We start from the raw sequence: 22,427 nt of genomic DNA, 5'->3' as shown, positions 1-22,427 counted from the left end.
AGAGGTGTCACCTGGGCACTGCCTGGCCTGCCTGGCGTGCAGGGAGGTGTGCACAGTGAGTGCCACGGGTCGGGGGGTGGGGGGGGGGGTCTCTGGATACTAAGTAGCCAGACACCAGACTTCGCTTAGTTTCGGGGAGCATCTGATGTGTATGAGATGGCCCAGATCCCCTCTGTCCCCAGAGACCTCTGTCCTGTGAACTTCCCTCTAGTCTTCCATCAGGACTGGGCTTGCTTTCTCCAGGAGCAGCTGGGAGGGCAGCCCCGGTGACACCTAGAGGCTGGGGGCTCGGAGGCTGGGGCTGAGGGCAGGCCTCTGCCATGGGCTGGGGCTGAACGCTCTCTCACCTCTGCCTGCTCAGCCTGAAGGGCCATGTGGGCCTGGCCGGCAGGGGACACGCTGGCCTGGGCATCAGGCTCCCACAGGGACCTGGCTCCTCAGCCTCCTGCCCCTGTGGTCCAGACAGCTCACCCTTCACTCCAAAGGTTGCTGGCAGGGCTGGGGAGGGCCTTGGCTGGGCCCTGCTGGGCCCAGGAGAGCCCGGATGCCTCAGTTAGGAGGGGTGTCTTCCCTCCTCACACCCTCCGTGGGGCTGAGCCAGGGCTTCACCTCCACCTTGCTCCAGCTCCTCCCACCTCTCCACCCCCTCCTGTGTCTCTAGGTCCTTGTCTCTTCTTCCCTGGCTCTGTGTCCTCCTCCTGCCTCTGTCTCTCGCTGTCATCTGTGTCTCTTGCTGTCCTCTCTGTCTCTCGCTGTCCTCCCTGTCTCTCGCTGTCCTCTCTGTCTCTCGCTGTCCTCCCTGTCTCTCGCTGTCATCTCTGTCTCTCGCTGTCATCCCTGTCTCTCGCTGTCCTCCCTGTCTCTCGCTGTCCTCCCTGTCTCTCGCTGTCCTCCCTGTCTCTCGCTGTCATCTCTGTCTCTCGCTGTCATCCCTGTCTCTCGCTGTCCTCCCTGTCTCTCGCTGTCCTCCCTGTCTCTCGCTGTCCTCCCTGTCTCTCGCTGTCCTCCCTGTCTCTCGCTGTCCTGTCTCTCGCTGTCCTCCCTGTCTCTCGCTGTCATCTCTGTCTCTCGCTGTCTCAGCTTCTTCAGTCTGTGCTGTCTCTCTCCTGCTCCCCTTCCCTGCTGTGTCTGCCTCTCCTGCGCTCTCATCTCCTCCCATGGTCCCGGCCTCTCCCCCTGCTCTCCCTCTCAGACACACTGGGGCCCTTGGCCTGCCCAGCCACACCTGCTCTCCCCCTTCCAGATGGGGCTGGTGGTCATCCTGGTGTCCACGGTGGTGGCCATGTCGGCCATGGCCCAGCTGTGGGAGGACGAATGGGAGGTGCTGCTCATCTCCCTGCAGGTGAGTGAGGTTGGGGTGGGGCTCCCCTCAAACACTCAGAGGAAGGCAGCGTCTGTCTCTTTATCACATGATTTCCTCAGACCAAGACCCCGCGGGGGCAGGAGGGGCCCAGGTCTCAGCAGGTCAGGGGAGGGAGGATGACAGCCCAGGGTCCCAACACCCAGTGTCTCCGGGGTGCCCTGCCCCGTGGACAGAGACGGGCCACCAGGGTGTTGGTGGCCAGAGGGTCTGGCATGGCTGGGAGTCAGCGGTGCCTCTTGCCCCTCACACACAAGGGCACAGCTCCGTTCCTGCACATGGGGGCCCTGGCCGCCATCACCGCGCTCTCCTGGATCGTGGCAGGACAGTTCGCCCGGGCAGAGCGGTCCTGTAAGTACGACTGGGCAGGACCTGCCCCCCAGCCCCGCCCTCCCCTAGATATTCCCCGGGTGCCCTGGGAGGAGTGGGGGGCCTTGCTCTCGGCGTGGCCGTGCGGTCCATGGAGGGCTGCAGCTCCAGTCAGCAGTGTCCACTTCCTCGTCTGTGTCTGTGTGTGAGTCAGAGGCCAGGGTCCCCTCTCTCTGGTCACGGTGGGGGCTGCCCTTAGTGCAGGGTCTCTTCAGAGCATGTGTGTCCTGACACTGGAGGGGATGGGGGTCTCCCACAACCTGCCCAGGGCTCATGGTCGGGCCTGTTGGGAGCTGAGCGCTCACGGGCGGTGCTCGCCTGTGCCCACAGCCTCCCAGATGGCCATCCTCTGCACCTTCTCCGCCGTGGTGTTTGCCCTCTACCTGGCCCCTCTCACCATCTCCTCTCCCTGCATCATGGAGAAAAAGGACCTGGGCCCCAAGCCCGCCCTCATTGGCCACCGCGGGGTCCCCATGGTGAGTGCCCCTGAAGGCCCTGACGGGGGCGGGGCGGGAGCAGAGCTGCTGTTCTAGAGGAGATGAGCAAAGACCTGTCTCCTTGTAGGGAGGGACTTGCAGGGAAATGAGGAGGATGCATGGGGTGAAATACTACAATCTTCAGCCTTCGGAGGGAATGTGGGAAGGGCTGATGAGAGGCTGAGAGCGGGTGGGTTAGGAAGACCCGGGAGAGGGCTGCCGGGTGGGGTGGAAGCAGGGCTGCCTGCAGGCTGTGACCGGGCTGTGGGGCAGGAGAGGCGGGCGCAGCCCAGAGCCCACTGCCAAAGGGAAGACTGTTCCAGCTGAACTGGGCAGAAATGGGAGAGGAAGGAGTCCGAGTCAGTGGCAGCCCCTCTGCTAACGCCCTGTGACCCTGCAGGGCCTCCCCTCGAGTGGGCGTCCTCCAGAGCCGGCTTCCTCCACCCCATGGCGGCTCTGGGAGCCTGACTGACTCCATCTTCTCTGGGCCAGTTTCCTCATCTTGTGCCCTGAGATTCCGAGAGCCTAGGCCAGGGGTGGGCAAACTTTTTGACTCGAGGGCCACAATGGGTTCTTAAACTGGCCCGGAGGGCCGGAACAAAAGCATGGGTGGAGTGTTTGTGTGAACTAATATAAATTCAAAGTAAACATCCTTCCTATCTAATAAAAGAGAAACATGGTAATTAGCGTACGACCGCTACCCTTCCCATTGGCTAATCAGGGCAATATGCAAATTTACTGCCAGCCAAGATGGCGGCCAGCAGCCAGGCAGCTTGAAACTAATATGAGGCTTGCTTGCTTCAGTGACGGAGGACTCCAACGTTCCCCGCAGGCCGCTGCAGGCCTCTGAGCTGCAACTCTAAGCAACTATGTTACAAATATAGAAGCTAAACAAAACCCCAGAAACCTGCTTTAGTCTGCCGGGCTTCAGCCAGCAGGATCGCAACATTGTAAGCAAAGGCCAGAAACCTACTTTCAGCAGTGGAGGCCTAAGAGCTGGAGCCAAGCCTCAAAGCTAAAGCTGGCCCAGAATAGAAAAAAAGAAAAGAAAAAAAGGAGCAGTTGGGAGCCTTAGTCACCCCCAGCCTGAAAACAGCCCTCAGCCCCTCACCCAGGCTGGCCAGGCACCCCAGTGGGGACCCCCACCCTGAAGGATGTGTGACCAGCTGCAAACAGCCATCATCCCCTCACCCAGGCTGGCCAGGCACCCCAGTGGGGACCCCCACCCTGATCCAGGACACCCTTCAGGGCAAACCAGCCGGCACCCACACATGCACCAGGCCTCTACCCTATATAGTAAAAGGGTAATATGCCTCCCAGCACCAGGATCAGTGGAGCTGCAAGGCCTCCCAGCACCGGGATCAGCGTGACAGGGGGCAGCGCCCAAACCCCCTGATCGCCCTGAGGCTCTGTGTGTGACAGGGGGCGGGGCCACAACCTCCCTATCCACCCTGCTCTGTTCATGACAGGGGAAGGCGCCCCCCCCCTGTCACGGGCCCTGCTCTGTATGTGACGGGGTAGAGCCATAACCTCCCCATCGGCCCTGCCCTGAGTGTGAGAGTGGTGGCGCCCCAACCCCCTGATCGGCCCTGCTCTGTGGGTGATAGAGGGCGGCGCCCCAACCCCCTGATCGGCCCTGCTCTGTGGGTGATAGAGGGCGGCGCCCCAACCCCCTGATTGGCCCTGCTCTGTGCGTGACAGGGGGCGGCGCCGCTACCTCCCCATCGACCCTGCTCTGAGCCCGACCAGGGGCTGCACCTAGGGATTGGGCCTGCCTTCTGCCACCCGGGAGCAGGCCTAAGCCAGCAGGTCGTTATCTCCCAAGGGGTCCCAGACTGCGAGAGGGCACAGGCCGGGCTGAGGGACCCCCCTCCCCGCCGAGTGCACAAATTTTTGTGCACCGGGCCTGTAGTCATTACATAAAAGGGTACGGTCTTTTCTTTTTTTAGTTTTATTCATTTCAAACGGGCCGGATCCGGCCCGCGGGCCGTAGTTTGCCCACGGCTGACCTAGGGCGAGGGCCTGCGAGGCAGGACACACAGCACGTGGGAGGTGCCCAGCTGTGAGCCTGGGAGATGCCCCTGTTACCTTGGGCAGCCCTCCCCCTTCTCTGGGCCAGGGTTTCCTCTCCTTGAACCTGGGTTCTCTGCAGAGGGAGTACCGCTCCCCCCCTCAGCGGGGACTTCGCGAGAGCTTTTTCTTGGCTGTCACAGTGACTGGGAGGCCCGTGGTGTTGAATTTCAGGGGAGCCCAGGGGCCCTCCCACCAAACCCCGCTCTGGTCATAGTACCTCCTGGAGGCAACGAGCTGGACAGGCCATGGCTTTGGAGTCAGAGGGACTGGTTTGGGGTCCGGTTTTGCCATGTGCTCCTGTGTGTGTCAAGGGTCACCTGTCCCCTCTGAGCCTCATGCCCTGTCTATGGAGAGAGGGAGACGCACAGCCTTCCCAGACCGAGGGTGCTGAGGGAGGGGAGCGGCCAGGGAAGGAGCAAGGTGGCCCAGCCTGGATTATTATTTCCGTAGAAAATGTTCAAACAATCACAGGCATGGAAAGAGTGACGTAATGAAGAAGAGACAGAGTAATGAATCCAGTACCACCTTCAACATCCATCCGTGCTTTGTTATTCTTATTTCATCTTTCCCTACTTTTCTTTTTTCTACTGTAACATTTTATTTTATTTTTAATCTTTTAAAATTTTTATTGTTGAAAACTAGAGGCCCAGGGCATGAAATTCGTGCATGGAACAGGGGTCCCTCAGCCCGTCCCGCACCCTCTCACAATCCTGCCTGCCTGATCACCCCTAACTATTCGCCTGCCTGCCTGATTGCCTCTAACCGCCTCTGCCTTGGCCCCCGCCGCTGTGGCTTCATCCAGAAGGTTGTTTGGCTGTCCAGTCTAATTAGCATATTATGCTTTTATTATTATAGATACTACATATGTCCCTTTTTTCCCCTATCGACCCAATCCAGCCCACTCCCACCCCCGCCCCCACCCCAGGCCTTCACCACCCCACTGCCTGTGTCCATGGGTTATGCACATATGCATGCAAGGTCTTTGGTTGATTACCTCTCACCCAGCCCTTCTCCCCTGCCTTCCGAGATCCCACACTCTGTCTGCTGTAATATTTTAAACCAGATCTCAGACATGGTATAATTTAGCCACACTTCAGGGTGTATCTCTAACCGTAACACATAAGGACTTGTTTCTTTTTTTAACATGACCACAACCACAATGCTGTCATAACACCTAACCAATTAATAATGTTGAACCCGTGCTCGGTTTTCCTTTATCTCAGAAAGATCTGTTTACAGTTCAATTGTTAAAAATCAGAAGCCACTAGGGTCCAGCCAGCGCATCTGGCTGACCTCTCTTCTGAGTACATTTAGTTGTTTAGTTGCTGTTTAGTTGTTGAAGAAACAGTCATTTGTCCCGTGGAATTTCACACATTGTGCCTGTTCTTGGGGTGTTTTCTGAGGGGCTGGCAAAGGCATCGGCACAACTCGGTGTGTTGCTACGATCCCGTGCACATCCCCCTGTGGTGGGCTTTGACTCGGTACATACATGTGGGTGTACTAAGCCCAAGTGCACATCCCTGTATTGGATGGTGCCCATGTGCCCTTCCTATGCAAGTACCCGAGTGTGTGCACACATGCACACTTTAATATTTGGTTAGACTAACTCCAAAGCTTGGACTTTTAGCCACAGAGGCCTGCCCACTTGAGTTTGTGACACGCCTCCCCCCGCAAACTCCCCCCCCCACACACACACACACACACTCCTGACAGCAGAACCACACGTGGGCTTAGGCCAGAGGCATTGGGGGCCCCAAGATGGGGATTAACAAGTCACCTGAGTGCACACATACTTCTCGGGGTCCTCCTGGAGTCCCAGGACTGGCCAGGGCGGGCCAGCTTTCCATGCCTTTTCTCTAGGAGGCCAGCACTTAGCACAGGGAGAGCCGAGTTGAACAAAGCCTCGAGAAAGAGACTTTGCCCCTTCCAAACACTTCCTCGGGCCACCCACAGCCTCCCTCTGCAGCCCAGCCCGAGCAGGAGAGAGCAGTGGCCCATCCTGGGTGGTCACTCATGGAGACCTGGCCACAGGACCCTCATGCTCTCTCCATACGCCTCTGTGGCCCTGCCCCACCTCTGGGCGCGGCCTCACACAGCCCATTTTCCTGGGAGACAGGGCTGCTCTGCACCAGGGAAGGGGAGAGAAAGAAACTCAAATGATAGAGCCCACTGATGTCTATTATACCACCCATGAGCTTGATAATATTAGCCCATTTTACAGCTAAAGAAACTGAGGTTCCAAAGGGCAAGTGATGGCCCAGGACTGGGAAATGGTATTGCGCCTTCTCAGCTCCCAAGCCCTTTCCGCCCCAGGCTACCTCCACCTGAGGCGTGGTGTGCTACATGTTGGGGAACTGCACGGCCAGAGGGAGAGAGAATGGGAATGACCTTGTCTTGGTGGGAATGAGATCAGCCATGGGGACCCTTTCCACCTCATCCCTTTGTACCCAGGAGTCCTCCCTTGCCGTCTTCCTTGTGCTGCTCTTGCTCCTAGCCCAACCCTTGGTGTGGTGCTGACCCCCAGTGGCAGCAAAGGGTATGACAGAGTCCTCAAACCAGCTAGAACCAGGGAAACCTAAAACCTCCACTCTCCCAAGTAGAAGGAGCCTTAACACAGAGTGAATATGCTCTCTCAAGGGGCATGTGGGGAACCTGGGGTCTATGAGAGAAATGGATGCACCACCCAAGGCCAAAGTTGACGGTAGAGTCAGAGCTAGAACCAGGCTTTTCGGATGTGGATGCTGTAAGGTTAGCAGTTGTCACTCCTTATTGTGTATCAGCCAACATGCTGGGACTTTCAACCCAGGTAACAGTCAGGGGATGGTCTTGTCACCTTCTGCACAGAGGGGAAGACCAGCCGCCCCCTGAAACTGCTGCCGATCGACCCTCTCCTCTCGCTCTGGGACCTCTACCTGGACTCGGGGGATAACAGGGGAAACTTGGCATTCACCCCCCCCCCCGGCCCAAGACTGCCATAGGCAGAGGACTGTACCCCCACATTTATATACACCAACCCTAACCACCCCTGCTTCCCACTCCCACCCAGAAAGCCTGAGGGGCAGGCGCGATTTAACAGAGGCGGCGGCTGAGCCCCGTCACACGGTATTGCCTGGAGGAGTTGGAGCGAGAACCAGGCCCAGCATGGAAGATCTGCCCTTGGCTGGGGAGATGCACGTGAGCTGAATCTCAGCTCTCCCTCTACCCCCTTTCCCGGCAGCTGGCCCCAGAGCACACGCTGATGTCCTTCCGGAAGGCCCTAGAGCATAAGCTGTACGGATTGCAAGCCGACGTCACCATCAGGTAGGCGCTGGGTTGTGAGGATGGTACCGCCCCCCACATCGGGGTCCCCACTGCGGAAACCACGGGTCCCAGAGCCTCGGAGATGGGAGGGCAGAGGCTCGGATTATCCACTGCAGGGCAGGCACTGTGTTCGTGACATTAAATCTTGTGCCAGATTCCAGAACAGAGGCTCTTGGTTGAAGCCGGGCTGGGGGTTGGGAGCTGGAGTCCTGCCACAGAGCCGCCTGAAGGACAGACTAAGGACTAGGGCTCAGACAGATGGAGCCAAACACTCTGATAAGGGAAATGCGCACATTGCAGACTATACGCTCACTGTGGTGTCAATTATATTTTAAAAGACCACATTAGAATGACTCACACAGCCCTGGCCAGTGTTGCTCGTTGGTTAGAGCCGTGGCCTGCGCACTGAAGGGTCTCAGGTTCGATTCCCAGTCAAGGACATGGACCTGGGTTGCAGGTTCGATCCCAGACCCTGGTGAGGGAGTGTGTGGGAAGCAACCAATTGATGTGTCTCTCTCACATCAATGTTCCTCTCTCCTCCCTTCCACTACCTCTGAAAAGTAATGGGAAAAATACCCTTGTGTAAGCATTAATAGCAACAAAAACCAAAAAACCCTAAAATGACTTACACATTTTCTACACGTAGATACATGTGCGTATTAGTAACCACACCTGTCTCATGAGAGACCTCTGAGAAGGAGGAGGGGCAGGGCTGCCACGTACGCTGCACAGGGAGTGTACTGAGGGCACCACTTACCTCCCCAGTGTAGACATCCTGGCATTATATATGGATCCAGACTTTCTAGTAGGTGGTGGTACAATACCTGAGGAAGGGGCAATGGGTGCCTTTTACTGTTTCCCACTAAGGGACCATATGGGTTCAGGCCGCGGCAGTGGGGCGGGCCCGGTTGGTGGTGGGGGGGGGGGGGTAAAGCTTGCCGAAAGGGTCTGCATTTGCACTGTTCTCATTATGGCATCGCACGGACTGGGTTCTGAGCCAGATTCTACTGCTTACTGGCTGTGGATCTGGAGCTAGGTACTTCCCTCTCCCGGCCTCAGTTCCCCCTTTATCAAATGAGGTAGCACCTACCGCCCAAAGCTGTAGGCCCAGCCTTCCCTCCTCAGCAGTCCCCACCCCCCAGCCTACTGCCTTCCCTGTGCAAACGGGGAACCTGAGGCCCAGAGAGGGGCAGAGCCTGCAGGGTCCCCTGGCGGGCTGGTGTACGTGGGTGGGGGGCAGGGGTGATTCCTGGGGGCAGGTGAGGGGCCGGGTGGACAGTGACTCCGTGGCCCGCCCCCCTGCAGCCTGGACGGCGTGCCCTTCCTCATGCACGACACCACGCTGCGGCGCACCACCAACGTGGAGGAGGCGTTCCCGGAGCTGGCCCGCAGGCCCGCCTCCATGCTCAACTGGACTGTCCTGCAGAGGCTCAACGCCGGCCAGTGGTTCCTGAAGGTCTGGTGGCACCTGCCCCGGTCCGAGTGTGGAGAGCGTGGGTGGGGACCCCGTGCAGTGAGAGCGGGGTGGCCATCAGCTCAGGGGACCCCACTCCCCAGCGTCCCTCACAGCGGCTTGCTAGCGGCCCCCCTGGGCTCTTGCCTCTGCAGCCCTGAGACCGTGGTTGTCACTGCGTGTGCTGGTCTGTCCCCCTCACCAGGAAACTGATGGTGACAACAGTTAAAATGGTCAACTTGGTAGCACTCCATAGAGGGAAGTGGTTTCTCTGGTCTGGAATGTTACTCAAGGAGAAATGTGCTGGGGTCTGGGAGATGTTCCAAGCAAATAGTTCTTTTGGTAAGCAGGGTGTGGGGGAGAGGTGAGGGTGGGGTCTCCTAGAGCCCCGCCCAGGGTCACAGCCATCAACCCACCTGACACGCACGCTGGCAGCTCAGGGGTCTCCGTGCTCGGGAGCCAGGAAGGCACGTGGGGGCCCCTCAGGTGCTGGTGAGGCAGCCATGTGTGTCCTTGTCTCTGCAGACGGATCCCTTCTGGACGGCCAGCTCCCTGTCCCCCTCCGACCACAGGGAGGCCCAGAACCAGTCCATCTGCAGCCTCGCTGAGCTCCTGGCGTTGGCCAAGGGCAATGCCACGCTGCTGCTCAACCTGCGCGACCCTCCCCGGGACCATCCCTACCGAGCCAGCTTCCTCAACATCACCCTGGAGGCCTTGCTGCGCTCCGGCTTCCCCCAGCACCAGGTGAGGCCGGCGCCCGGCCAGCCTCCGGGACTCCGCATTAACTCACCGGCCCCCTCCGCAGACCTCAGCTCCCACATTGTAAGATGGGGTGCCATGCCCTCGCCTCCCTGACAGGGTCATTGTGGGGACCAGAGGGTAACAAGGAAGTCCCTTTTACTGCCAGGAAGCAGTGCCCACATTCTCGTGGGGTAATATCTGGAGATCTGAGGACTCTCACACCGATGTGTGACGCACACTAGATGCTGGTGGCCGCGTGCAGAGTAACTGGCATTTCATTATCAGTCATTGTGACCAGGGGCTAGGCCAGTGATGGCGAACCTATGACACGCGTGTCAGAGGTGACACGCGAACTTTTTTTGGTTGATTTTTCTTTGTTAAATGGCATTTAAATATATAAAATAAATATCAAAAACATAAGTCTTTGTTTTACTATGGTTGCAAATATCAAAAAATGTCTATATGTGACACGGCACCAGAGTTAAGTTAGGGTTTTTCAAAATGCTGACACGCCGAGCTCAAAAGGTTCACCATCACTGGGCTAGAGGGCAAGCTCCCTGGGTTATTGCCAAAGCAATTCCCAGCCTTGGCTGGGACCAAGTCATCCCCTGATCATGGTAATTACATGTAAGCTTTTCCACGTGTCAGGCCTGCCTGTCCTGTCTCTTTTCACCCTTCTAGGTGCTTTCGGAGGGGTAGGCTCAACCCAGTTACAGATGAGAGATCTGAGGCCGCCCCCTCTCTGCCTGCAGGTCATGTGGCTGCCTAACAGGCAGAGGCCCTTTGTACGGAAGGTGGCTCCTGGCTTCCAGCAGACGTCAGGCTCCAAGGAGGAAGCTACCAGCCTCCATAGAGGCCACATCCAGTGGCTGAACCTGCGCTACACTCAGGTGTCCCGCCAGGAGCTCAGGTGCCCACCCCACCGCCCCAGCTCAGCCAGAGGAGGGCAAGACTGAGTTCCTCCATACTGTCTGTCTGTCTCTTCCTCTCCCTCTCAAATGCATGCACACACACACACACATACACACACATCTGGGCAGATGGTTAAGCACAGGGACTTCTGGCTCAAGGAGGAGACGTCAAGAGCATCAGGCAGACATGGGTTTGGCTCTGAGTTGGGCCCTCTGCGAGGAAGAGCCCTCTCTCGGGACAGGTGAGGATGGCAGCACGCCTCACAGGCACCCAGACCCACAGGCGGACCAGTCTGTGCCTTACCCACAGGGACTATGCATCCTGGAACCTGAGTGTGAACCTCTACACGGTCAACACGCCGTGGCTCTTCTCCCTGCTGTGGTGCATGGGGGTCCCCTCCGTCACCTCCGACAACTCCCACACTCTGTCCCAGGTGCCTTCCCCGCTCTGGATCATGGTGAGTTGGGGGGCTGCTGGGGGCAGAGGGCACCTGGGGGGAGTTGAGAGCTTCCAGTGACACCCAGGAGGGTGCAGACTCCACTTGGGGTCTCTGGTGCTCAGGTTGGGGGGAGCCCCTGGGGGTACAGGCTTGAGGCACGAGGAGGATGTTCGCGGCCGCGCCGTGGGCACTAAGGTGCTGAGAGAGGGGAGGGACCGGGCCGGACCCACGGGCGAAGCCTCACTGACGGGCCCTAGAGAACTGGTGAACAACTACTTGGGTTTTTTGTTTTGGGGTGCTGTTATGTTTTATTTTAAAGGAAGGGAAGGCATTGTGAAAAGAGGGTAACAGGATAAGAATAGGGAACAGTAAAATCTGCTGAGATCACAGTGGACCAAACCAGTTTTCAGTTGGTTGACCGAGCACCTGTAGACAGGCCTGAATTCCAGGCCCAGCTCTGCCACTAGGGGTGGGAGCCCCAGACTCCCCTCCCCCGCCCCGCCCCTCCCCTGTGCTCTGCTACCTCTCTGAGGAGGTGAACGGCAGGTGGAGGGTCTTGTCACAGCTGAGACCGAGCCAAGGTCAGGGATCAGATCTAGGTCACCGACAGTTAAGTCCATCCACCTGCCCTCTGTCCTTCAAGATCTCCGAGGCTCAGCCCAGATGAGATGAAATAACACTGTGGCAGCAGTGGGGGTGAGCACACTCGCATTTTGGGGTCACAGGAGTGGACCAACGCCCCTCCTCAGTCCACTGAGGTCAAGAGCTTTGCCCTCCTGGCCCCTCCCCCCTGTCCCTGGGGGAAGCCCCGCAGTCCACACCCTACAGTGACACGTGCACTTACACCCACACGATGCCACACCTGCAGGTCATGTCGAACCCTCACACTTATCTGTCTGCCTTCGTTATTGGCCTCTTGCTTTGAGCCTCCTTAAGCACCCAAACCCTCCAGGCTTAACACTAACCATCTTTACTCCGAACACCACACGGGCATTTTATCCTGAGCACACACACACACCCTCCCCGCCCCGACCCATAATGCCCAGAGTCAGGCCTCCAGGTCCGCCCCTGCCCGTGGACCCTCCGTCTGGAGCCTGATGTGGACCGGCTGTGACTGGAGGCTGGCCACGGGCCGTCTGTCCACAGCCCCCGGACGAGTACTGCCTCATGTGGGTCACCGCGGACCTGATCTCCTTCACCCTCATCGTGGGCATCTTCGTGCTCCAGAAGTGAGTAGGCTCTGACCTCCTCCCCGGCGTCCCTGCCCCAAGGCAGACCCGGCTCCACCCAGCCAGCTGCCCCTCCTCCTGAGCTCTGGGCCGGGAGAAGGCCTGACCACGTCGCCCACGCGGGGAGAAAGCTCCCAGTGGCCCCCAGCCCACCCCCTCCGCCAGAGCTGGTAGCTTCTGGAATGAGCACCCAGCTGGGAGCCCAGAGCCAACCTCTGCCCGGATTTGCTGCGTGGACTCGCGTTTCCACTCCTCTCCGGTCTGTCTCCTCACCTGTTGAACGCGGCCGTGGTTCCCACCAGCACTCGGCACCCCTCTGTGCCATGCTGGAACCTCCCACCCTCAGACAACAGCTGGGCAGTGGGTGCAGTGGGGAGGTGGGGGTGGCCCCGGGGAGGGTGGAGGGCCCGGCTGGGGTCCCAGCCCAGCCACGAACCAACGGGAAGGGTTTTATTCCTGACTGACGTTCTCTCTCTGTCCCATTCTGCTCTGACCCGGCGCATGTCCCCCCTCTCTCCCCTCCCTCCCCTCCCTGCTGCACTCTGGCATCTCACAGCTATCACTTGATCAGGTAATTCTGGTGTGGTCTTCCTCCTCCTCGCCGCCCCTCCCTCCAGTTCCTTTGGAACCTGCCCAGCCCTGTGCCTGGGTCGGCCCCCTCCCCCGAAGCCTCCTTCCCTCCTCTCCCTGCCCTCCTCCCTGCTCTTCCCACCTGGCCGTGTGTGCCCCTCTGCTCTCTCCCTCCTGCTGCTCTGCACACGGGGAGCCAGTGTTTCCTTGCGGTTGCTGACCTGGCCTCTGAGCACCAGCGCTTCCTCCGCAGAGAGGGCTCTGCCTGCTCCCGCTCAGTGTCCCTGCAGGGCCTGCCCGCTGCCCAGCGCACGCCCCACCAAGTTCTGTCTCTCCCTTCCCAGCTGTCGCCTTTCCGCTCCCTGGGTTTGCCTCTCCCATCACTCATTGACTCTTTACCTTTCTGTGTCTCTCATCTCTTTTTCACTTTCTGTCTGACCCTCCTCCCCCATACACATGCTCCCACTTTCCCCTGGAGAGGCCCACAGTGGGCGAGCCTCCTGTCTCAGATGTGCATGGCTGCAGAAACTCTGGCCGGACGCTCTCCTTCGGGGTTAATGTTAATTTCCAATGAGACTTCGGTCTCAGAGACCCAAGTCCTTGGTCAAGCACCTTGAGCCCTCCTGGGTCGGAAGGCTTCACCGAGCAGCTTCTAGGCCAGTGATGGCGAACCTATGACACGCGTGTCAGAAGTGACACGCGAACTCATTATTTTTTTTTGGTTGATTTTTCTTTGTTAAATGGCATTTAAATATATAAAATAAATATCAAAAATATAAATCTTTGTTTTACTATGGTTGCAAAGATCAAAAAATTTCTATATGTGACACGGCACCAGAGTTAAGTTAGGGTTTTTCAAAATGCTGACACGCCGAGCTTAAAAGGTTCGCCATCACTGCTCTAGGAGAAGCTGCTCCCTGGCTGGGGGGCTGAGCCAGCCCACGTACATCACCCAGGCCTTCCTCCACCCTCGCCTCAGCAGACATACGGAGGTGCTGGCTGGCGCTCCTGGGCCTGCAGGGGGGTCGGCGTTGCCTGGGAGGCTGGCCCTGCGCAACATACAGCCAGGGTGGTGTCACTCTCTTCCTGGGGGTCAAGAGAGGCCTGACGGAGAAGGGGCCCTGGTGCAGATCGTTTCCTCGTTCTTCCATTCACTCAAGTACTTAGGGCCCCCGCCACACACACACACACACACACACACACACACACACACACACACACACACACAGCAGGCATTGAGGTTGGTGCCAGGGACACAGCATAAATGAGACCCACTTGCTGTCCTCAGGACACAAAGGACACGAAGGGTGCTCGCCCAGCCAGAGCGCAGGCTGCCTTCCCCTCTGCTTTGCCCTCGCCTGTCTGCTCTGTTCACCCACCCATCTGCCTGTCCATCTGTCTGTCCATTTCAGCTGTGCTGACCCCATCTGGAAACAACCGATTTCTTGTGGCGTCTGGGCTCCCTTCATCCACCCCAGCAGGGCTCCGTGCCCCGGGGGTTGGGTTGTTTCCAAGCTGACCCCGCTTCTCTTGGTGGGAGTGGAAGTGGGGGCCCAGTGAATCCTCTGTCCAGGTTGCAAAGTCTCAAGGTCAGAGGCCAGGGGTTTGGGGCTAGTTGAGGATGACAACAAGAAAAGCAGTGCCTGGCTGCGCGTGGCCCCTCATGCAGCCGGCCGCGGCCATCAGAGGGACTGGCACTCCAGCGGGGGCTGCCCATTGGGGAGTATATGCCCCCCTCTTGCAGGGCTGTTGGAAGAGAGCAGCACAGACCCAACCCAAGCCACTCTAAGTCCTTGGCTACGAGCCTGTGAAGACCAGTTCTGAGCAAAGCCCCTTGCATCTCCCCTCCTCTCTGCTTTCCTCCCTGGGGGTTCCCTCTGGCTTCCCTCAGCTGAGTCATAACAGTGGAGCTGTAGGAGGCATCAGCTGGGACTCCCCAAGATTAGTGTGGACCCCAGGGTAGGCCATCAGAGTCATGTCTAGTAAGCCCTCCCCACCCCACATGTATCACGTCCAAAGAAACCAGGTGAATAATTGGAGGCACCTGAGACAGAACCAACCAACTAACCCACCCAAAACATCCTGGGCCCAGGGAGCTGAGCTGGGTCTGGAGTGAGAGGAAGGCGGGAGAGGTCTGGCTGAGAGTCAGGAGTCCTGCTGGTCTCTCAGGCCCGATCCAGAGAGGCTCTGGGAGAGGGCAGGACCCTGCGCCAGGGATGGGTAGGGAAGGCTGATCTGCGGGGTCGTCTCCGCAGGTGGCGCCTGGGTGGCATCCGGAGCTACAACCCCGAGCAGATCATGCTGAATGCGGCCGTGCACCGGACCAGCCGGGACGTCAGCATCATGAAGGAGAAGCTCATCTTCTCAGGTGGCAGCCCCGAGACAGGCCCTGGGTCCAGTTGTCTACCCTACACATGCACACAGCACATACAGACAGGCACACGGCATGGACATATAGATGCCCACACACGTACAGAGGCACACACATATACACATGCTCTCCACATACAGCCATGTCAGCATCATGGGTGGTGGGCAAGGGTGACGTGCAGGAGTGGGGTGGAGGGCAAGAGTCTGCTTTGAAGGCCTATCCCCCTTTGCCTGGTTCACACAGGGACCCCAAATATTGACTTCATCCCTGCTGCTGCCGGCCGGCACTCCCAGTCTGATGGAGGAGGAGGCAGCTATATAAGAACATGGGAAACTGGGTGCCACTAGAGCACTAACAGATGAGGGCGCTGACCCCAAGTGGGGTACAGAGCAGAGTGGTCAGAGCTCCCTGGGGCAGTAGGGACGGTTTTGGAACTCACTTTGCAAGGAAGTGACCTCGCTGCAGCGGAAGGATGGCTAGGAGGGGCCTGGGAGAGGGGTCTGCGCTGAGGGCGGAGCGAGCAGGGGCAGGAAGGCCAGTCCAGGCAGGAGCAGCGTTCAGAGGAAGTGAGGGAGCACTGCCTCAGGGCACCGGCAACCAAACACCGTTCCATACGGCGGGCGTGGCGGGGCCGCGGCTGGCCCACTCCACGGTGGTGCCTGTGGCCTGGCCAGGAGCTTGGGCCTCATTCTGGAAGCAGAGGAGGGTGTGGGAAGGTTTGTATTTGGCCGTTGTTGCAGTTGAGCTGTAACAAAGTACCATGAAGTGGGAGGCTCAGACAACAGAAATTTATTGTCTCACAATTCTGGAGTCTAGGAGTCTAAAATCCAGGTGTCGGAAGGGCTGCGAGGGAAGGATCTGGTCCAGCTCTCTCCCCTCGGCCTGTAGACGGTCATCTTCCTGTCCGCATGGCGTCCTCCCAGCATGCATCTTGGTAATTCAGGAGAGAGACGTGAATATGGGAACAGAGAGAAAAGCAGAGATTTATAGAGCACTTAGGAGCCAGGTGGATCTGGAGCCAAATCCCAGCTCTATCCCCAGCTAGCAGTGTGGACTGGAGCACATTGTCTAACCTCCCTCAGCATCAGACTCCTTGTCTGTAAAGTGGGCTAGTAACCCCCAAAGGATACGTGTGAGGGTCGCGGCCACGCCGGTCCAGAGGGTCCCTGGTAAACAGGCATGGACGAGCGAGAGCCCAGTGGGGGTGACTGTGGTTTTGGTGGAGCTGGCTCCAAGGATCAAGGATCGTGTGACCATCTCACCATCCACTCCTTTACGATTCATTTCTCGAACAGATGAATGTCAGACACTTTCAGGTGCTTAGGAGGCACACATTCTTGCTTACCTTTGCTCAAAAAAAAATCCTCCTGGGAGCCTTCCCTGAGCACCGAGACGGGTTGGAGTGCCCGCCCCCCCCCCCCACTCCCTCCCCCACCCCCCGGCGTCCCACAGCCCTCTGGCCACACTGGAGAGCCCCCTCCTGGAGGAAGGGGCCAGTCCAGGGCACCTGGGATCCCCAGGCCCTGCACTGTGCCCGGCCTCAAGTCAGAGGGCTGAGGAGCAGGAGGCCAGCCCCTACCGGGAGGCCTGGCAGGTTCTGCCCAAACCCTTCCCCCTCCCCTCCTATAGTGCCAAAGACCATTCACTGAGCACCTCTGAGGCAGGCTCTGAGGGGAGTCCACCACAGTCCTCACTCCAGGCTGAGGGGTCGTCTCCAGAGACCCACAACTCCACCAAGGAACCCTGAGTCCCCTCAGGGAGGTCTCGGCTCCGCTCAGCAGACCTTCCCCTGGGCCTCTGCTGTGTCCAGCTCTGTGCCAGGCACTGGGGACACAGGGGCCCAGCCATCACCCCTATCCTCGCAGTGCTCCCACTGGTGGGGCCACAGGCAGGGGCAGTACAGGATGTGAGGGGTGGGAGGGAGCGGGGGATGGGGGATGGGGGATGAGAAGGTCCCGTCCCTGCCAGAAGAGTGGGGCCAGGGAGGCTGCGAGGAGGCTGCAGTAACACAGATGAGAGGAACGAGCCAGATTTGTAAAGAAGGTGTTGATGGGCAGTCACTCCCAGGAGAGGGGCCAGTTTGTGCAAAGGCCCTGGGGAGAGTAAACACATGGGTGTCGAGCGGATGGTTTGGATGCAGGTGGTTTTCTGTAGAAGGAAGAGTTCCGGGGGAGAGGAGACACCCAGGGGGCCTTGAATACCAATCTCAACACCCAACCTGAACCCAGTGGTCTCATCAGCATCCACGAGCCTGAGCAGGGGTCGCTGCAGGCCACCCTTCCACAACATCCTCCCGCCATCCTCACCGACCTCTCTTGCCCCCACTCATTCTGCCTCCTCTGGCCCAACAGAGATCAGCGATGGCATGGAGGTCTCCGATGAGCTCTCTGTATGTTCAGACAACAGCTACGACACATATGCCAACAGCGCCAGCACCCCAGTGGACCCCCGAGGGACTGGCAGCCACACCAAGACCCTCGCAGACCGGAGTGGGCGTTAGCTGAAGCCCCGTCTTCCCAGGCTGAGCCTAATGGAGAGACCCGGGAACCCAGAAGAGCAGGCAGAAGCTTGTCTGGCCTGGGAGTGCTCTGGGAGCTGGGGCCATGGCTCCTCGTTGGCTCCAGCCCCTGTCCGCCATGACCTCTCTTAGGGGGTAGGGGCTCCTCTCCCCGCTCAGGCCCAGCCGGGCCAGCACTCCAGCCTCCCAGATGCCCCTGCAGGCCTGGGGATCCTTCCTCTGGGAAGTGTGGGGCCTGGTCCTCCCCTGAAACCCTCCCTGGAATCCTGGACACTTTGATGGGCCACTGGGCCGTGCCCTTTCCCCTGTGGCAATGGAGGATGTGGATGCTCACGGGGGACCACCCTCCTGTCTGGGCTGTGAAGCAGCCGACTTCTCTGTTTCTCCTGCTCAAGGACCTGGGGCTGGGCCTCTGCCCCCAGCAGCTCTGCTCTTCACCTCAGTCTCACAGCACAAGGAGGCTCGCCACAGGAGGAAAGCCCGCCCGGGGATTCTCCTCCGACCAGCCCGCCGCCACCAGCCCTGCCCCAGGAGGGGGCCCCAGCCACGTCCTTGGGAGCAGCTGGAAGTGGCCAGAAGAGCAGGCTCAGGGCTGCTCGGTCCCTGCCCAAGTGTCCAACAGCCTCCAGGGCAGAGTGACCTGCAGGCTCAGGGGAGCGAGGCTGGCACAGTGACCACAGGGCAGGGCCCCCTGGGAAGAGCGTTCTCTGGGCGTGGTCAGGGGGCGGGCGTGTGGCCAAGAAGGCCTATAGAGGAAGGAGCAGGAGGGACCTGGCCAAGTGGTTAAAGCTGCCATGTTGACACATCATTTCTGAACTGTCCCTGGAAGGATGGGGACGAGCTTGCCAAGTTTGGGATTCCGTCTTGGCCCCATGACATGAGGAGGAGCCGTTCTCAGAAACGAGCGGGAGAGTGGCAGGCTGGCAGGTTCCTGAACAGCCCAGGGCTGGGGCCAATCTTGGAGAGAGAAAGTGACCGTCCAAGGCCACACAGAACAAGTGGCACGAGAATCCCACCCATGCCTTCTGTAACCAGCCAGGAGCAGCACGGAAGATGGGGAGGGCTCCTGGGTCTGATGTCAGGGTGGGCAACGGGCCTAGGAGGTCCCCGCACGGCCCCATGGAGGTGTTCTGAGCTCCCTGACCTGTGGAGACAGACCTTCAGCCAGCAGATGCCTCTCCACCATGGCAGAAGGTTGGCTTGGACTTCTCAAGGATTTGGACCTGACCAAAGCCAGCCCACCCTACTCCTGGCACATTGGGGTGCCTGGGTTGAAAGCCCAGTATAGTCCACAGATGTCCCTTTCTGTCATTCAGTCCTTGGACCTCTGCCCTCCGTGAAAGAGTCAGCAGTGGCCTCGAGGCAGGTCTGTAACTCCCATCTTTGTCCTAAAAGTTTGTGTGATCTTGGGTGTGTCCTAAGGGGAAAAGGGAGAAGCTGAACTCTAGCACCAGCCTGCATTAAATAAACATGGTGCTTTCTGGAACCAAGGGATGTGTCTCTTCTCCAAACGGGTCTTCTGGGTAGAATTCTTGGGGTCGGAGTAATTCTGCCACCTTCCTGGAGGAAAGGAAGAGAAACCCCTCCCAAACGTTGGAACCCAGGCTGGGCCTCCCCGCCACACACACACACATTAACTTCTAAGACGGCCTCTCAGGACCTGTGAAGGGTTCACCCCTTCTTTCCCCCACTGAGCATCTGCCAAGTGCTCCCCTTCCTGGAGCAGAGGTCAGCTCCTGCCCCTCCTTGGGCACAAGGGAGTACGAGTGAAACCTGAAACAGCTGGGTCAGGAGTGGGGCTCACTGTCCTACCCAAAATGCCCCATAGCCTGCTCTCCAGCCTCTGGCAGGCCCAGCAGGAAAGTGGCTTTGACCTTTCATGCCTGCTCCTCCCTGTCCAGGCAGTGCCCCTGGCCAGGATGTCCCAGGCTCCTGGCCCGACTTGGGCAACTTGAGACATCCCGGAGTTCCCAGGAAGGGGTAGAGCAGGCTAGGAGTTCTCTGTGGAAGAGCCAGAGTCCCACTCTCACCAGAGCACCCCCTCCCAATGCAGACAGTCCGACTTCCTCCTCTCACCCCAAACAATGGAGGAAGGACGGAAGCCAGCCTCTACTTGGGCAGATGGCTGGCCTGCCTCCACCATCAGTTGAGCCCACAGCACGTGGTCAACCCTGGCTCCTATGCCTTGACCTGAGGAGTTACTGAGAACCCCAACTTCCTGATGTCCTCCCTTGTCTGCAGAAGACAACCTGACTGCCTGCCCTTCAAAGAGGCCTTCCCTGCCACCCCCTGTAGATCCACTCCATCCTGCCTCCCTTGGGCCTCAGTGGGTGACACCTCCTCAAGGTTGAGCCTTCTCTCTACTTCCTCCAGGGTCCTCCTTCCCAAGGATAGATATAAAGGTGCCTCAATCTAGAGGTCCAAGATGTCAGTGGCACAGGAAGACGCTGAACTCAACCAAGTATACACATGTATAGAGAGCAATCACTCCAAACAACTGAGGACTGAATGAACTAAATGTGAGAACGAGACCTAACAGAAGGCTGGGAAGCCACAGGAGTTCTCCAGGAACCTCGGGAATATCTGGGGCTAGAGGGCCAAGTGAGACGATCTACATCCCCCTGGACCCCCACAGCACGGGTGGGGCTCTAGTCAGGTAATCGGGCCTACCTGCAAGGCTGCTGCAGTGCGTTCCCAACACATCACCTGAGCCCATTGTGGTTCCAAACAAAGGCAGCAAGCACAACCCCCAGGACATTACGACACACACTTGCCTCCCTCTTGCAGCTGCTCAGGGCTGGTAGGCCAGTGCCCCATGTATCTCAGGCACTTGCTTGGCTCCTACCAGCCTGTCGACTTATGAACCAGGAGGTTCCAGTTCCATTCCCGGTCACACCACATGCCTGGGTTGCGGGCTCGATCCCCAGTGTGGGGCATGCAGGAGGCAGCCAGTCAATGATTCTCTCACCATTGATGTTTCTATTTCTCCCTCTCTCTCCTTCTAAACACACACACACACACACACACACCACCATAAACCATGGAGGGGATTGTAAAAAATGTAGTCCTTGAAAATATACTTAAATTTAAATGCCTTAAAATAGGTTGCTATTGATATAGAACAGTGATGGTGAACCTATGGACATGCGTGTCAGAGGTGACATGTGAACTCATTTTTTTGGTTGATTTTTCTTTGTTAAATGGCATTTAAATATATAAAATAAATATCAAAAATATAAGTCTTTGTTTTACTATGGTTGCAAATATCAAAAAATTTCTATATGTGACACGGCACCAGAGTTAAGTTAGGAGTTTTCAAAATGCTGACACGCCAAGCTCAAAAGGTTCGCCATCACTGATATAGAATGATATACATAAACCTCATGGTAGTAACAAACCAAAAACCTATATTAAAAAATAATAACAATAAGGAATCCAAACAAAATAGTAAAAAAAAATAAAAAGAAAAAAAACCCAGCAAACTACAGGAAGGCATCAAAAATAAAGAAAGAATAAAGGACTATAAAAACAACAAAAAATAAAACAACCATTAACAAAGTGGCAATAAGTACATACATATCAACTACTTTAGATGTAAATGAACTAAATGCTCCAATAAAAAGGCATAAGATGCTGAGCCGATTAAAAAACCATGCCCCATCTATATGTTGCTTACAAGAAACTCACTTCAAATCAAAAGACACATTCAGACTGAAAGTAAAATCACTAAGGAAACAATGGTCTTAAATGACAATTAGGCCAGATGGACTTAGTATTTTTTTTTAACATTTCATCCAGATGCAGCAGAGTACACATTTTTTTCAAGTGCACATAGAAAATGTGAAAACATTTTTCAGGATAGACCACATGTCAGGCCACAAAACAAGTCTCAATAAATTTAAGATTAAAATCATATAAAGTACCTTCTCTGACCCCAATGGTATGAAACTGAAAATCAATTACAAGAAGAAAATTGAAAAACACACAAATGTGTAGAGGCTAAATAACATATTAAACAATGAATGGGTTCACAATGAAATCAAGGGTTAAATCAAAAGATACTTTGAGCTAAAAGAATATGCAATGACCCAAAATATATGGGTCACAGCTAAAACAGTCATAAGAGGGACGTTCATAGCAATAAAGGCCTACTTCAGAATTAAGAAAAATCTCAAATACACAATATAACCTTACACCTAAAGGAATTGGGGGGGTGGGGGTGGGGGGGGGGGACAAGCAAAGCCCAGAGTAGAAGGAAGGAAATAATAAAGATCAGAATGGAGCCCTAGCCGGTTTGGCTGAGTGGACAGAGTGTCAGCCTGTGGACTGAAGGGTCCCAGGTTCGATTCTGGCCAAGGGCAAATGCCCAGGTTGCAGCAGGCTCGATCCCCAGTAGGGGGCATGCAAGAGCAGCTGATCAATGATTCTGTATCATCATTGGTGTTTCTACCTCTCCCTCTCCATTCCTCTCTGAAATAAATAAAAATATATTTTTAAAAAAGAGATCAGAAAAAAAAATGTAATCAGTTGGCATCAGCAAATAAAAGGATGCTTATTTATTTAAAAAAAAAGAGATCAGAATGGAAAAAACAAAATAGAAACTAAAATTACAATAA

The 22,427-nt window shown here is 57.0% G+C and overlaps 1 protein-coding gene across 2 annotated transcripts in view; it reads left to right on the top strand.

Annotated features, from left to right (window-relative positions):
- GDPD5 (glycerophosphodiester phosphodiesterase domain containing 5) overlaps positions 1-19,299 on the top strand; it is an 89,351-nt gene extending 70,052 nt beyond the window's left edge. The window contains exons 7-18 of one of the 2 annotated variants that reach the window (XM_081098651.1): positions 1,244-1,342; positions 1,618-1,711; positions 2,060-2,205; positions 7,496-7,578; positions 8,884-9,034; positions 9,557-9,775; positions 10,525-10,682; positions 10,994-11,141; positions 12,270-12,352; positions 12,909-12,923; positions 15,178-15,290; positions 17,645-19,295. In XM_081098651.1, coding sequence (XP_080954777.1) covers positions 1,244-1,342; positions 1,618-1,711; positions 2,060-2,205; positions 7,496-7,578; positions 8,884-9,034; positions 9,557-9,775; positions 10,525-10,682; positions 10,994-11,141; positions 12,270-12,352; positions 12,909-12,923; positions 15,178-15,290; positions 17,645-17,793 — 1,458 coding nt within the window. In that variant the 3' untranslated portion in view covers positions 17,794-19,295. Of the gene's footprint in view, positions 1-1,243; positions 1,343-1,617; positions 1,712-2,059; positions 2,206-7,495; positions 7,579-8,883; positions 9,035-9,556; positions 9,776-10,524; positions 10,683-10,993; positions 11,142-12,269; positions 12,353-12,908; positions 12,924-15,177; positions 15,291-17,644 lie in introns of both variants that reach the window. The other variant, XM_081098652.1, reaches the window with a different exon arrangement.
- Positions 19,300-22,427: the final 3,128 nt, after the last annotated feature.

The sequence above is a fragment of the Myotis nattereri genome, assembly GCF_964212035.1.
Source record: "Myotis nattereri genome assembly, chromosome: 9".
In the NCBI taxonomy this organism is placed as follows: domain Eukaryota; kingdom Metazoa; phylum Chordata; class Mammalia; order Chiroptera; family Vespertilionidae; genus Myotis; species Myotis nattereri.
The sequence above is the reverse complement of the archived record's forward strand: the minus strand, read 5'-3'. Positions and strand labels throughout refer to the sequence as shown.